The sequence below is a fragment of the Perca flavescens genome, chromosome 9 (assembly GCF_004354835.1).
Source record: "Perca flavescens isolate YP-PL-M2 chromosome 9, PFLA_1.0, whole genome shotgun sequence".
In the NCBI taxonomy this organism is placed as follows: Eukaryota; Metazoa; Chordata; class Actinopteri; order Perciformes; family Percidae; genus Perca; species Perca flavescens.
The window spans coordinates 12,688,004-12,704,247 of NC_041339.1; the positions used below are offsets into that span (position 1 = coordinate 12,688,004).

Here is a 16,244-nt window from a genome sequence, read left to right on the forward strand (position 1 = left end):
GTTATTGTGCCTGCTGTGTCACAGTAATAGTTCCTCTAACGCCCTCCCCACTACCTGGGAAGTGAACACGTTGGCCACTGAGAATAGTCAGTGGTAGTACGTACCTACCTACCTACCTCATTTGGGTATTTTGTTCCTGCTCACCTTTAACTGTTCCCTATTTGTCTTTGCCCTTTTAAAATACACAAATCTATCAAAACGTTGTAGATAGCATAAAAAAACAAAACCCACTTACATTTTAAAATAAAATGTTTATTAAAATATACCAAACATCCATAACAAGGCGATACAGGCAACATTTATAAAGAGACATTTTAAATTTTTTTTTTATTTTAGTGCTGAAATTAAACCACTTTAAAACTTTAAGAATTGGCTTTTGCTACCCACCTTTTCCTCAAGCTTGCAAGAGCAACGTATAAAACAAACTATATAATTTGAGTCAAAACTTCATGAAATGACAAGTCGCATCAAACTGCAGTAAGCATGCAGAGGTTTCACTGCCACGATAGATCAATACACCTGATCACACACCTACATGTTAAAAACTTAAAATCTTGCTGTATACAACACAGCCCTCTCAGATGAAGGATTTGCTAGATTTGAATTAATAAAAAAAGATCAATAATCCGGTTACTCAGCTCAAACTAAAAAAAAAAAGACTTATCACACACATACACACACACACAGTATGACTTTGATAATGATATCAGACAAACTCAGGCTCACTGTCCCGGTTTCTGGTCAGGGGTAACTTCTTTCCACACAGACCTGCCAGTCGAAGCCCCGACAAGTTTAACTTTGGGGAGCATGGATAGTTGTTGTTGGACTGGTTCATGTTGAGCTCTGCCAGAGAGGCGCTCAGGTCCTGCTCTGCCCCGATGTCGTCATCTGGGGGCCCGCTGTCTGGCAGCGCGGGGGGCTCTGCTACGTCGTGGTCGTGATCTGCGTCTTGTTCCGGGTCCATGTGGGTTGCAGACTGGCTGGACAGGTCCAGGCTGTCCCTGTAGCTCAGCTGATCGTCGTCCATGCTCACCTCGCTCTCCTGCTTCACCAGGTGGGTAGTCCTCTGACCACTCTCGTCCAGCTCCGAGTCGGAGTCTGGGAGCTGCTCACTAGACCCCAGCGACCCTAAAGAACTTCCTGTGGAGATAAAGAGGCCTATGGTTGCTCAGCTGTGAAAAAATACTTTTAAATATCATGAAGTCAATGCCGCAAGAACATGTGTGAACTTCTCCTGATTTACGGTCATTTAAAAAGAAGGTTGGTTGATTTACATTTGCAACTGTATTATACAACCTTTCTAAAAACTTACCACATCCCTCCTCCATCTTGTCAGATTCAGATTTATTTGGCTCCTCACTGCCTCCATCCTCCTCTCCATCAGCAGAGCTCCCCATCTTGTTATCTGCAATACTTTCCTGAACCAGGAGGGGGAGGAAATGAAGAGATCTTTATCAAGAAAAACTATGTGAAAGTATCTTTGGCCCTTTTTTTTTTTTTTTTTTTTTTAATTGCAGAGAGCATATCAAAAACTTGCAAATCACGAGGGAAAAGCTGTATTCAAATGAATCATGGCTGTAGGTATATATAACTCATGATGAGAAAATGGATGTAGCGCTTCCGTTTTTTTGCCTCTTGCCAGAGGTAAACCAGGTTCTGTTCATGCTATAGACTGTAAAAATAAGGTTCATGCTCATAAATAATTTTCTGAAGCACATTAATCAAAAACACAAGACATGATGTTACTATCTCTTTTGGTGTGACAAAGGGTGCCCTCACATAGCGACCAGTTCAGTTCAACTGAATGATGATGTGCTGAAATGCAAATATTTATAAGGGGCATCATAAATCTTCAGGACCATAAAATAGGTAGTCCCATTCATTGCCTATTCATTTATTGCCTTTCATTTTCATATTTATTTTTATAAAGAAAGGACCACACACACATACACACACCTACCTGCGGAGTGGAGGTGGAATCAGTGCGACAGGTTTTGTTGGACTGAGAGGTCTTGGACTGGAAGATGGATGAATAGAAGACTATGAGGGACTCCACGATGCGGGCTTGGTGGGGGTAATCGACCAGAGAGGACAGGGAGATCGTGGCCCCGGTCGGACGGGGACGCATCAGGGAGGGACCAAACACAATACCCAAGTTACTGGGACTCATCTTGTTATCTTCCTCTAGTTCTGCGATCCTGGAGGGAGGAAGGTGGTGGGAGGATCAAGAATAAATAGAGAAAGCCTGGTCTTTTATCTTCCTGCTGTTTTTTTTTTTTTTTTTTTTAAAATGACTGACCTCCGGAGGTGGCGAATGATGTAGCGCAGCGTAGCGACGTTAGCCTTGGGCAGCTCCTTCAGAAGCTCCTTCAGCTTGTTGACCAGGACCAGGACCTCCGGGTCGGTGTCCGGGCCCAGATCCACCAGCTCCGGACCCTTGCCCACTGCTGGGTTGGTACTGTTGGACTCGGCCTCTTCTCCTTCTGGTGTGAATGCTTCGCTATGCAGACTCTCCTTCGCCAAACCCATCAGACTGTTGTAGAGGCGGAACAGCATGATGGGCTCTGGCAGCTGGGGGGTGACAGAGGCAGGAAAGTAGCGTTAGAGGGACTAAATTAAGTAACACAACATTTAAAAGTATGGAGTAGCAAGAAAGGCGTGCTGATGACAACAGAGCAATTTTAACCATAATTAAGAGAGGGATTATTAAAAAAACACTCAAATAAATTGAACAGATCAGCAAGGGGTCTATGTAGGTAACTGGCAGTGAGGAATCTCACTTTTTGACTTATTTAAAAAATATTTGTGAGTTCAGCTATCAAACCGATTTACTAACAGTTTCTCTGGTTATTAAAGAGCAACCAAAGTCCTGAAAGATATAAACTTGTGAGTGCAAGATTTAAAAATAAATAAATCTTTTTAGGACTTAAGGAATTCCATACATTTAATTAGATTTGTCCTTTACTTGTTGATGGACCCATTAAGTATTTTTGTATTAATCTCTTTTAATTGTCAATAATATAAATGAATTAACTACTTAATAACTAAAGTATAATAGCTAAATTTAACACTAGACTGATTTCAATTATTATATTAGAAAGAAAAACATCTGTGACAAACCAATTAACATATTGATGGTAATGCAATGGTCTTATGACAGTGCTTTATTATACCATGTACTATAATACTACTATACTAAGTAGGAGATAAACTATGTCAATCAGGTACATTTGTTTACTAGCTGCCATGGTTCCCGAGGCCCACTGTGTTTTACTCTTGCGTGCGTACCTGTCTGAGGTAAAGCTTGAGGACGTTGCTAATGTCATGTGGTGAACACTGGGACAGCTCCACCAGCTCCTTGCCATTCTCAAAGGCCTGACACAGCTTCTCCACACGAGTCTTCACCCCGTTCACCCTGTAGATGCCCTGCAAGGAGCAAGCCGACAGTTTAAATGCCTCGATCGGTGGCAAAGAATCAGACATCCGGCACTCACTTAACGATACAAACTGTAGAAATTCACTTTCTCACCTTCATCTTCAGTGCCCGTCTCTCAATCTCGGTAATACACTTGGTGATGATGAAGGGAATGCCGTCGCTGGCACAGCTGGCTACCTGAGAGAAGTCCCTGCCAAACAGCTGCAGACGGCCCTGCAGCTTCTTATGGCCGCACTGGATGGCCAAAGTCTCCAGACAGCGCTTGTGACACGCCAGGAAACACTGAGGACAAAGGAGGAGATGTTGACCTCATCAACCTGGTCTTTAGGGAGATGCTTCGAGAGCCGCACATCGGCATCCCGAGTCTCTCTCCGCAGGTCGGATGTTAGGAGACAAGATGCAGGACTCACCTCCTCGCACTCGGCCCCCTGGAAGTAAACGTAGCTGTCACACTCGCGGCACTTTGAAGGAGTCCGTAGCTTCCTCAGTCGGTGGGTCTGGGCTGCTTTAGACAGGCCCATGTTACGGAAAGGTCGGGTGGACACCACTACATCAGGATCCATGCCGTTCATGTCTGAGGACAAAGACCCACATCATAATAAGAGCGGTATTGGGGCCCCCTTGAAAACAAGGGGATACATCAAGCAGGTTTTTCTTCTCCGTCTGGCCATGTTATTGAATAGTGACATCAATAGTGATTACAATCTTACTTGGAGCTTCAAATGAGGTCACATTCCCGTCTTTCTCGTCTGCGTCCTCATTGGACGACATTGTTCCAGTGGACGACGTCCGAACAATTTTACTGATGTCACCTAGGACCAATATTCAGTTTAAATATGATCGTTCACATATTTAAAGAAAATAAAAAAAAGACACTTACAGCAACTAAGTTCCCACTCACTTTTGCTGGCAGTAGGAGACTCTAGGGCTCCGTCTCCTCCAACGCTGTCATCGCTCACTGTTGAACCCCACGACTTGTGGCCCTGTCCTGGGGATAAACCAAGGGACAAGAATATTCGAATAGTCGGTATCAGAATAATGAGATTACATGGCTAAATTGAGCCATTCCTGTCAACCATCAATCATCTTAGATTGGTTAATTAAAAAAAAAAAAAAAACATTTAAATTTGACTCTTGTAACTGTTTACTCTTGAAATATGGAATGAAATGAACTACAGGCAAAAACAGACTGGATGTCTCAAAAATAAATCTTCTTTACAAAACTACAGCTTACTAACTTCTACGGCAGCAGCAGCAGGCATCACTTACTCTTGCGGTGAACCTCGGTGTCTCGGTTGTCTCCAGCTGCTGTATCCACACTGGTGGCAGGGACGTCCGTGTGGCTCGTCTGCTCAGTGTTGAAACTGTCATTCCTCGGTCTGTGGCCATGGCTACAATGTGGAATTATAAAGAGAATTTATTATTCGTTTTGTTTTTTTGGGTTAATACATATTTAAAAAGTAGCCTTGCTCTGATCAGAGCCAACAAAATCAGCCAACCAGCACATCTCAAGCTCTTACAAATCAGCATGCTAGGTCTCATTTGTTTAATCTGAACAAAGATCAGACCGTAAAAACGGGTTGTTGTTTTACAGTGGGGTTTGGGCCAAACTTGGCTAGCTGTTTCCTCCTGTTTCCCGTCTTTGTGCTACGCTAACTTAACTGTAGCTTCATATTTACTGTACAGATGAGCGATATCAATATTTTCATCCAACTCTCAGCATGGAAGAGAATATTTCTCAAAATGTTAAAACCTTTTTTCAGATTTCAACTGAAAACCTGGATAAATGTGGCTCTGATTGAAGCGCTTACTGTGACGATGAGCTGAAGGGACTGTAGCTCTCAAATGTGTATTGAACAGTCGGCTGCTCTGGCAGCTGCAGGTCGCGAACGTGTGCGGCATACTGCTGGCCTGGGTCATACAGCTTACTGCTCTCACACAGAGTCTGGTAGTGGACCGGCAAGGCTACGGTCTGCATGTGCATGAGCTGGTAGTACGAGATGGTCGCCTGGTGGGGGAAAGAGTTACAACAAAAAGGATCAGCAACGAGTTCGTTTGTCCCCTTCACGCGTTGCCCAGAACCTGGATTCAAAATATAGGGCAATTTAGGCATCTTTAGAAAAGGTTGACATCGTTTTGTAACAATGAGGTTTGTGTGTGTGTTTGTTCTGACCGAGCGGATGGTCTGGTCGCTCTGTTTGATGATGTCCTGCAGTTGTCTCAGCACTGTGACCTTTGTGTGCTCCAGCTCCTGCTGCTGAGTGGTGGCATCCGCTATACATGTCCGGTAGGTGGCCTCCGCCTCATCTGACTGTGCACACACACACACACACGTTTCGAATTTTCAATTTACTTCCTGCGTTCTGTTTTTTTTCGATTTTAAATCAGTCAGATTTGTACACCGATAAGTCAGTGAAGAGTCCGTGACATTGTGGCAGGAAGACAATCATTTCAATTTCAACATAATCACACATCACTGAAAAAGAACGTCTTGCGCTTAAATTATCTAACATGCAAATCATTTTTCCTTCCACAGTGATGAAGCTCTGAAACAACCGTTTCAGCAATAGGATGAAGTTATTGATAAGAACCTTGTTGCGAGCCTCTTCCTCTAATCGTTTCTTCTTCTCCACAGACTTTGCTGAGGTAGATCCTCCTCCTTCTTCCTCAGCTCGACAGGCTGCCGTTTTGGCCTTGTCGTACTCCTCGCAGCGGACCGTGAAGGCTTGCTTGGCTTTCCGCAGGTTCGCTTCGCACTCCATCTAAACAAAAGACAAATCATGTTTGGTCCTTACAATATCTAATTGTTATTTAGAGATGAATACAGTCTATTCCTAACGCGTGCTCGAATGTACAAAAGAGGAGGTCGTACTAGTTTTCTCTTAGCTCGAATCCAGTGTTCCTTGATCTCCTTCCGTCTCTTTTCATGATCCTGCTTACGCTGCATCAGAGGCTGCACAGACAAACACATCTGTGATCAATACAATGTGCGCAGGGGCAACACGCTCCACTATTAACAGTGACTGTCGCAGGGTGATTCAAGAATGACCACAACTCACAGAAGTTGTAAAAGTGTTCATGTTGCAACAAACTTTAGTGCGAGTTTCAGGTTTACCTGGATGAAGGTCTGGTTGTACAGGGTGGCGTTGGCCTGCTGCAGCCCCACACTCTGCTCCTGGTCCTGCTCCAGAGCCAGAGAGTAGATGGAGAAGAGGGGCATTTGGGGCTGAAAGGGAGTCAACACAAACACAGGAGGAGAAGGTTCAATATCCAACACAAACACGGGGACGGAATGCTGTATTGCTTCCAAGTTTATCCTGGTTTTTAACATTCAATATCACAGATAACCAGTGAGAGACATTCAGAGGTGAAATCAATAAGGTTTACATGTGTTATGCTGTGTTTGCAGGACTGGTACAATCTCTGGAGGCCTTTGGAGAACTCGGTCTCTGAAGAAGAAGAAAAGAGAACAATGTGTTAGCAAGTTTTTCTACAGTGGTTCATGTACTAGGGCTGCAACTATTACTTTAATCAACGATTAATTTATATCTATTCACGACTGATCATATAGCTCAGTGGTTCGCAAACATTTTTCAATAATGTCCCCCGCCCTTTGAAATATTTTTTCAGCCAAGTACCCCATGAACAGCGCAAGACATTTAAAAAAAAAAAAAAAAAAAAAAAAAAAAAAAAAAAAAAAGAAAAAGGTACATTTTTGTGTGTGGCATTTTTAGGCCTGCATTTGACAGGACAGCTTAGATTTGAAAAGGGGAGAGAGAGAGAGGGGTGAATGACGTGAGCTACCCAGGCGCCCCACAAGACATTTTAGGTAGAAAAAAAAAAAAAAAAAAAAAAAAAAAAAAAAAGTCTACATAAAGAGGTATAATACAGCACTGCCCCATCAGTGTTGATTTACAACCTTGTAAATGAAAAACACTAAAAAGCTATTTCAAATGTTTAAAACCCACCACCAATTTCAATTATTATAGTATAATTATTTTAAGAATTATGCATAAAAAGAAATCTCGTACCCCCTGCATAACTCCTAAGTACCCCTAGGTGTACCAGTACCCCCATTTGAGAAACACTGCTTTAGCTTATAAAAGGTTTAAAAAAAAAAAAAAAATGTTTAAATGGCAAACACCAATCACAATATGCGCAATTTCCCACTCACCAAGTGAGATTCTCTTCTCCACGTAGGTCATCAGGTCCTTCATGTACTTGGAGATGATTTTGGCATAGAGCAGAGCGGAGTCCACCCCTCCTTCGCTGTTTTGGAGGATCACATCCACTGCCTCAGCTCTGCCTACACATACAAACACAGGTCACTGCACAGGAACAAGCACAGTTCTTTGCTTTGACAACATAAACGTTTTTTGCGGATTATGATTTGTGGGAGGCAAATCGTTTGCAGAAGAGGTGTAAGGATTCTGAGTGATTATCAACAACATCCTGCGTTTTATTTTGTTTGACGTTGCGGTGTTTAAATACCTTAATTTGAGATACTGTTTGTTAACTTCTTAGATTTTCTGTAATGAAGACTGAGTTTCTGCAGCTGACACTGTTGCTGTAAAACACGTTGCTGTATCACCGCATTTATGTCAGCAGGGGGAGACCTACCCAACATTCAGCGTGTGGAACAACATGTCAAAGCTTCCATGATCTGAATTAAGGCGGGATCGCTACTTTCTAATGTAAATGGAAGACAGGGTACACAAACATGGAAATATCATGAAAAAGTAGCATTTTCACAAATGAGAGTGAATGGAAGGACAAAAGGTGTAGAACCATCACATATCCAAGAGGAACTGAAAGAAGTCAGCGGAAGCCGAGTGGGGGAGCAGCTGATCATCTTACCAATGTCCTGCAGGTCACTCTTGAACTGTCCCCCGTCTGCTCCATGGCCTGTCGCAGCGTACAAGTTCTCCATCGACTACAGAGCACAAAGATGATTCATTACTGACAACACACGTCATCAACTAAAAAGGGATTTTTTCTCTTCATCTAAGTGGAAAGTTGGGAGTGGAAATCACCCTAGATTAAGTGATAGTTGATCGAGGTGTAAAAAACTGGTGCACAATATTACATCGTTTCTGACCCTGTTAGATAACCCTACTATTTTAAAATTAATTTGGCAGATGGTAAAAAAAACTAAAACAAAGTGGTGATAAACTCACCCTGCTCTTCTCAGTGGGCAGCAGGGAGAGCAACGTGCTGCTGTCCACCTCACCCATCAGCAGTTCAGACACACTGAGGAGAAACACAAAAGAAAATAAAAATAAAAAAGAAGACACCTTTACATTGGCGAATATGACAAGTAAATATATTGATGTGGTGAGAAGTGACTGTGAATAGAAAGGAGGCAGTAATAATATTCATCTGTGTGTAAAAAAATAAAAAAAATACTAGTAAATGGCAGATTTTAAAAAGAAATTTCGTTAACTCGCTTGCTGAAATACAGACTAAACAAAAAAGCTGCATCTCCATGTTGGTGTTTTTCTGTTCATAACAGAAAAAAATTGTCAAAGACAGGAGGAGAGAATGAGGAAACAGACACGTAAGGCAGATTTCAACGGCTCTGCCAGCTCACTTCCTCCTAAAGCTCTGTGACAGATGTCTAAACCCTGAAATGGCACAGACTAGCATGTGATACACCGTATTACATACATTGTTGGTGCACTCTACTCCAATTACACATTCCTCTACTCTGGGTTTATTTTAATTTATCATATTTTTAAAAGATGCAAAACGTTCATGTAAAAAAATTAAATAAATAAAAAAAACTTGGAAAAACAGATTTGATGATTTCATAGTTTTCACATTTAATAATGTGTTTGGTCTCAAATTCTCTCAAATATCTCCAATCATTCTAGTGAGTTATTATGTCCTCAGTCTGTAGCAATCTGTTCACTTAAAGCAGCCAGGTAGTCAACAGCAAACTTTTGGTTTTGTGTCATATGGTAGAAGAAAAGAACCACTTCCTGTTTTCGGCTCTGCCTCATGCAAATGTGTCACCATTGCTGCACTTCTCACTCCAATTCCCAACAACAGACTACTTTGTACGCATTGACACACACACACACAAACACACTACCTGACGCTTGCTTACTGTCTGTAAAAGAGGTAATACCGGGTAAGATACACTGGTGCCAAATCACCATCAGTCATTGTAGCAAATACAATAACGTTATCATACAAGTAGTGATCACCATGTAGATACTTTAGGATGATAAAGGTTGCAATTTCGTTAATCAGACACATTGTGAAGATGTATGAGATACTCACTTGCTGCTAAAAGCAACTGCAATGGTTTCAATTGCCTTCTCAAAGTCCTTTTTATCGGCCTCGTTACAAGCCTCATAGTGGAAACCTGAAAAATCACAACCGTGTTCAAGTTTCAGTTTAAAATACACTGCTGACCACATTAACTATCACACCTGTACACCAGTTACATCAAACTACAGGTTGAGCATTACCAAAGGCTATGGAAGTCATTTCTAGCAAACTGGTGTAAATAAAATGAGAAAACATGTATTGCATTGTTCCTGTACTTGTTTTCTCTACTTTTCAATTCATGGCTGAAGGATTCTCTGCACAACAGACTGACCTTTGACTTTGGATATGAGCTTGCCAGCAGCAGTGAGGATCTCCACGGTGTTGAGCAGAGGGTAGGTGTTGATGACCTGACGCAGCACCCGTAGGACCTCCCCCAAACACTCGTGAGCCACGGGCCTCTGACTCTCCTTCTTACCTGGACGAGAGGGAGGAAGGAGGAAAGTATGGTTGGAAGAGGAAATGGGGAGACTGTAGTGCAGTTATATATATTTTTATATCAACACAATATGAAAATTGAATTGTAGAGATTTGTAGCTTGTTTCAGACAGACAGGAAACCCATCACATCAAGTGTAAATAATGGCATTGCAAACAGGGATCAATTAATGGCTCTCAGATGTCAAAGTGTCTTTGAATGCATCAGTAAAGGAAGAATTCAGTCCATGCTAGCAAATGCATTACAACTTGTTGGTAATATTGGACCAAAAAATTTTTTTTCCTCTATTTTAAAAAGGAAACATTTTTTTCTAGCAGAGACAATTTATGTTTTTGTGCAGATTAAACAAACTAAATATAATTAAGACGTGGCAGATTTTGTTACCTTAAGACCGTAAGCCAGGCTAGCCGTTTCCCCATCTTTCCAGGCTTTATGCTAAGCTAAGTTAAGAGGCTCCTGGCTGTAGCTTCATATTAACCGTACAGATATGAGAGTGATAGATCTTCTCATCCAACTCTCTGAAAGCAAGCAATCATGCCCATTTGTCAAAATGTCAAACTATTCCTTTAACTCTCTGCAAGTCAGCATTTCAACTGTTTCTATATAGCGGATAGAGACGGCCAGTCTGAGCACAAACGGTTAGGTCAGTGATAATGGGCAAACAAGTCCAGGGGGTCAGACAGGTCGAGTCAACCCAGACAGTGTCAGCTCCTCTGCTTTGATGTCACCAGTGACACATTTGCAGCCTACATCCTCATTTCTTCCGTTTCATTAACTTTTTTTTCGGTTTAATGTTGCAACCTCATTCCCCTCTGTAAACCCTTTTTCTAAATCAAGGCAGCTCGCCTAGGGAGAAGGCCAGAGGGCAGACGATCCTGCCACAAGACCAATCAGAACAGAGTGACCTGAGTGTTGTGCCGGAGAGGATGTGGTCATACCTATTGTTTTGCAAGATTAGAAACTAACTCTGGTGCTGTGCTACATCTGCTTTCTGCGGCTCATGAAAACAAATCACCTTACTCCCCACTTGGTTGCTTTGATGTTAATGGAATAAAGTGGGACCTATAGCAGCAACAAGGTTCCAGAGTAAGTGGTACATTGGATTGCAGGGGGGCGGGGGCAAGGCTAAAACTCTGATTGCGCTGCCGATTAAGGAGGAGGCGTCGCAGCAACGCAGCCAGCCTATCGGAGGAGGAAGTGTGGACGAGGCCCTTCTGTCAGAGGCTATCCATCATGGCTTCCTGTTTAGAAAGCACGCTGGGTGGAGAACAAGACAGAACAGAGCCAGATAACGGCAGACAGAAAAGACACACAAACAAAATGTCTTTCCGTTTCATCTGAACCACAAAACTCTGCTCTGAACAAGCCTTTTCCAACTGGTGAAACCACAGCGTAAAAAAACACCTGTTGTTCTCAGATCAAACATTTGTTTAGCAGAAGCGGTGGTATTTTACTCAATGAGGAAAGGTAGAGGGGTTTGCCATTTTAAGCTGCGCTGCGTCGCACAGGAGGGGTTGAGCGTGTGAATGAGGCTGCAGTAAACAAGAAGCTGGCTTCCTGCTGGAGACAAGAGTGCGGTCGACTCTGCGGGCGCAGCGGAAACGCAGCCCTTCGTTTGGAGAGAGAGGACGCTCAGAGCCACTTGCACTGTGCACACGTGTCGATGAAGAGGACTGATGTAACTAGGGCTGGGGGACGTAGAGAAAAATCAAATATCACGATATTTTTGACCAAATACCTCGGTATCGATACCGCAACGATATTGTAGTGTTGACTATTGGTGCTTTCACAAAATATTTACACAATGAGATTTTTGATAAATCATCAGTAATGTAGATATAATGACTAAGTGGGTAAAGGCAAATAATAGAACAGTTACAACAGTCTGGTAAGTTCAGAAAATGACATTACTTTACTGTAATGCAGCCTTTAAAACCAGGAAAAGACAACACTTACGATATCCAAAATTAAGACAATATCTAGTCTCATATCACGATATCGATATAATATCAATATATTGCCAAGCTCTAGATGTAAGTTTAGCAAAACCCTTTTGTGGATACCTCATGTCCTCTTTTTGTGAGTCCCTTGTCAAAACTAACTGGATCATGCAACTCAAAGAGGAAGATGACAGGCAAAACACTATTGTTGCGTCTGCAAACTAATTATAAACATGTATACAACTCAAAAAGAAACAATGACCTACTGTCGTACTAGCCAGAAGATGAAAATCATAACTAGCTACACACGCAAAGGCAACTCTGTTTTGTCTCCACAGTGATGAAAACAAGCATTACTCATGTCTTAAGTTCTGTGATCGCAGCACAGAGAGCGCTTAGTTCAAATCAAATCAACCCATAACACACCCTCAAACCCTTTTCTGAACCAGCAGACAAGACACACAGGAGCCCAACTCATTTTGACGGTAAATATTTGGGACCTTCTAAATTATATATGAAGTCAATGGTTTCTGTGGGTTGACTCGTATATCGATCTGTCGACGCGCTCACCTTCCGCCAGCACGACGTCCTTCAGCTTCTCCACAGCCTCTGCGAAGCGCGCCACGTCCCTCAGCAGCGCCGGGATGTCCTCGACCTCAATGGCTGTGCTCTCTGGACACTCAGACGGAGGAGTGGGGGTCAAGGCCCCTTTCCCCTGGCCTTTAGTGAACACCCACGACTGGAGCGGGAAACCTGAGGAGACACGGGACAAATGCATCAAGTCATTTAATCAAGCAGACGCCTTTTAGTTCCCTTCTGGGAAATATGCTTATTAGCTTAACTTTTTGGCGGGGTTAGATTAGACGATCAATACCACTCTCCTATCTGTCCTGTATAGGGTTACATCCTTACAGGGGTAACACAATCCACCTACCAGAACCCTTCAAATCTCACTAATTAACATTTATATGTTGTTAGTTTAACTTATAAAAACTAAACTAAAGCGATTAGTTGCAATTTTCTTTCTTGGTCAGGAGCAGTAACTTCCGCGAGGCTGCGCTGCTGCCAGTCAATAAATAGTCCGGCACATCACCGCCTGTAAAACTGCTAATTGCATTTTATACTTGGTTTTTTTATAAACAACCATATATAGCATGTGAGTTAGTGAGCTTTAACAAGGTGCTGACTGGCGGATGCTGTTACCTTTGGACAGAGCCAGGCTAGTGGTTTCCCTGTGTTAGCTATAGAAAGCTAGGCGGCTGCTGGCTAAGGCTTCAGGAAGTAAGGGACAGACATGAGAGGGGCGTCGATCTTCTCATACAACTCTGCCAAAACATGAACAAGTGTAGTTCCCAAATTGTCAAACTATTCTTTTAAATGTGAGGCTTGTGCTGCTGTTCTCGGTTTAACATCATTGTAAATTGAATATCTTTGAATTTTAGACAAATCAAACTATTTGAGAATGTCACCTTTTGTCTCTGAGACATTGTGATGGATATTCTTTTTACATTTTGGAGACTAAGCTAGATATTGAAAAAAAATAATAATCAATAAATCAAATCGGTCATTAAAACGGGGATGCGGGGACTGCCACCTTCCCGTACCTTGAGGCTTCACAATCGACCTTCACACTCTCACACTTTTCATTAGAGTCTGATCAAATAATTTAATAATAAAACATTCGTTCTGGATTGATTTGGGAATTACTGTAATTGTTGGAGTTTTGGAATTTATAGTGTGGTCTAGACCTACTCTATCTGTACAGTGTCTCGAGATGACTCTGTTATGATTTGATACTATAAATAAAATTGAATTGAAATTTGCTAGTTAAATTTTAGGTAGGTAGAAGGTGTATTCTGTGCAGATTTTGCTTTCCGTTTCAGCTCAGGTGAGGATGAGTTGCAAGGCTGACAGGAACTGCATTTTTGGGAACATGTTCATGAACTCAACAAGGTGATGAATTATTACGGTATGTTTTGAACCAGACCTGCAGCGCTGGCATGTCTGCTCAGCGCAGTCGGTCTCTTCAGGGTGGCCACAGGGGACGGGCAGCCCACCCCTTGCATCGCCGCCAGCTTGCCGTGCTGGCTGCTGGGGGGGCTCGGGCAGGACAGGGAGACGTCCTGGAACCCGGCAGAGGTCGGGGTGAGAGTTGACGAGGAGGAATAGGATGAGGGTGAAGAAGAGAGGGAGATGTCGCCTGCATCTTTCCGAGGCTGCTCCTGAAGGATGGACAGCTAAAAGAGAGGGACAGGAAGAGAAAAAAAAAAAAAAAGGGTCAGGACAATCGCGGGATTTTCAGCTCGACCTGAACGGCACGAGGAGCGACAGAGTGGCTCGTCTTCATTCTCGTGGCCTTAAAACGCAGCAGCGCAGTTGTTGGTAAACACACATGTGAAGACTTTCACAAGATCCTGCGTTGCGTTGTGAAACACTTCCTGACTCCAAGCTGTTATCGGGTGTGGCAAACAGAGCCGGGTGTAGAAATTTACTGTCTGGAATAAGAACAGCGATATTTTCCAGAGAAATGACCTCCTCGTCCGCCTACAATAGAGTGCCTACTTTCCCTATTAGTGCATCTCGTCTCCCCACTTCACTGAAATCATCAGTCTGGGGGCCTGACAAGCGCATCTCCGGCAAAGCCAAGGAACACTGCTCACTGCTACAAATAGTGCTAACATTTGACAAGAAAAAGCATTCCTATACATTTGTCATATGTGTTGCACACATATGATGCCACGCATATACTCGAAACGTACCTGCTTAAGCCATACGTTGTGCTTGTTGGGCAGTATGTCCAGTTTGTCCTTGCCTGTAGTCTCAGCCTTCCTAACTCTCTGACTGGTAGAGTAGGGGTTGTAGCTGTTTTTGCCACCACGTTTCAGCATGCTCCTTCTACCCCCCCACCACCCCACTACCACTACAGCTCAGTCCCCATTTTAACTAAGCACAAGGGAACTTCTGGAACTGATCTCACAAGAGCATTCACACACTGCAGCCCTACTCTGCTTTGGTGGTAACCACACACACACACACACACACACACACACACACACACACACACACACACACACACACACACACACACACCTCCCTATGAGCAAGATGAGTCAACCACACATCTGCATCATAATGAATGTTTGAGTAGTTTCACACCGTCAGACTACAGTTATCACACAGTCACAATGCGCACACAAAACTTGCCTTAAACGTTTTATCACACACACACTCTCTCTCTCTCTCTCTCTCTCTCTCTCTCTCTCTCTATCACTATCACCCCTTGTCCGGAGCCCTTTATGCAGCCAGTCCCCTCCAGCTGAAGTTTATCTGACACCACACACACACACACACACACACACACACACACACACACCAGACTGAGCAGCCTTGACAGGCACAAACCAGAAGTGATGCACTAACTCACAGACTGGGCGCTGCTCTGCGGCCCGGGGCTTCCTGCTCGGCTCTTCTTCGAGATGGATGGCGTCTTAATCAGTTCCCGTTTCTTCCTGAACATCTTCAGCGTGCCTTTGCCGTCCATGCTGACTTCTTTGAGTTTCACGTACAGCCCCCACCCACCCCCCGAGTCGCCACTTGGCTGCTCTGCCGCTCGTGCTCAGCGGGTACTCGGTACCACCCAGGCCGACCTGGAGCCACGATAACTGTCTGTCTGTATTCCTCCTGCCGCTGTCGCACATCGAGCCGCGCAGGCTCACTGACAGAGAGACAGGCAGCTCACCGCAAACTGTCTGTTCGCTCGCGGCATCCGCTCTGCGCGCGTGCGTTCAGTTTCCTCAAGAGGAGGAGTAGGAGTAGGAGGAGGGCGAGATAAGACTTGTCACTCGGTTTTGGGAAGATGTAGTTGCGTTGAAGTTACACTCAAAACACTGTATCCCGGAACGTGAACTTTGTCATTAATTTAAACTAATTTGAGAGGAGAATTAACTACGTCCTGGCGCAAACTCAACAGAAACTGACAACTGTTGCTTTGTTCAAATTCAGCAATCAGCTCATCCTCACACGTGTGTTTTCAACATGTGACCCGAAGCTTCCGCATCCGCGTGCACCTGCTCCAGACATCAAATTAAACAAAAAAT

At 43.4% G+C, this 16,244-nt stretch overlaps 1 protein-coding gene across 3 annotated transcripts; it reads right to left on the reverse strand.

Moving 5' to 3' along the window:
• Positions 1 to 231: 231 nt before the first annotated feature.
• Positions 232 to 16,217, reverse strand: arhgap45b (Rho GTPase activating protein 45b). 3 transcript variants are annotated; one of them, XM_028588170.1, is made up of 24 exons: positions 15,572 to 16,217; positions 14,135 to 14,384; positions 12,718 to 12,900; positions 10,044 to 10,187; positions 9,722 to 9,806; positions 8,614 to 8,686; positions 8,294 to 8,369; positions 7,611 to 7,742; positions 6,824 to 6,885; positions 6,552 to 6,662; positions 6,309 to 6,389; positions 6,028 to 6,198; positions 5,610 to 5,747; positions 5,248 to 5,444; positions 4,706 to 4,827; positions 4,338 to 4,424; positions 4,147 to 4,248; positions 3,847 to 4,010; positions 3,530 to 3,718; positions 3,289 to 3,426; positions 2,300 to 2,571; positions 1,961 to 2,198; positions 1,313 to 1,418; positions 232 to 1,158 (listed from the first exon to the last, which is right to left on the reverse strand). In XM_028588170.1, the coding sequence occupies exons 1-24, from the start codon at positions 15,686 to 15,688 to the stop codon at positions 707 to 709; spliced, it is 3,690 nt and encodes a 1,229-aa protein (XP_028443971.1). In that variant the 5' UTR covers positions 15,689 to 16,217; the 3' UTR covers positions 232 to 706. The 3 variants fall into 3 exon arrangements, with proteins under 3 accessions (XP_028443971.1, XP_028443969.1, XP_028443972.1); XM_028588168.1 differs by lacking the exon at positions 15,572 to 16,217 and adding an exon at positions 14,907 to 15,495; XM_028588171.1 differs by lacking the exon at positions 15,572 to 16,217 and adding an exon at positions 14,907 to 15,494 and having other exon boundaries at positions 232 to 1,140.
• Between the last annotated feature and the right edge of the window lie 27 nt (positions 16,218 to 16,244).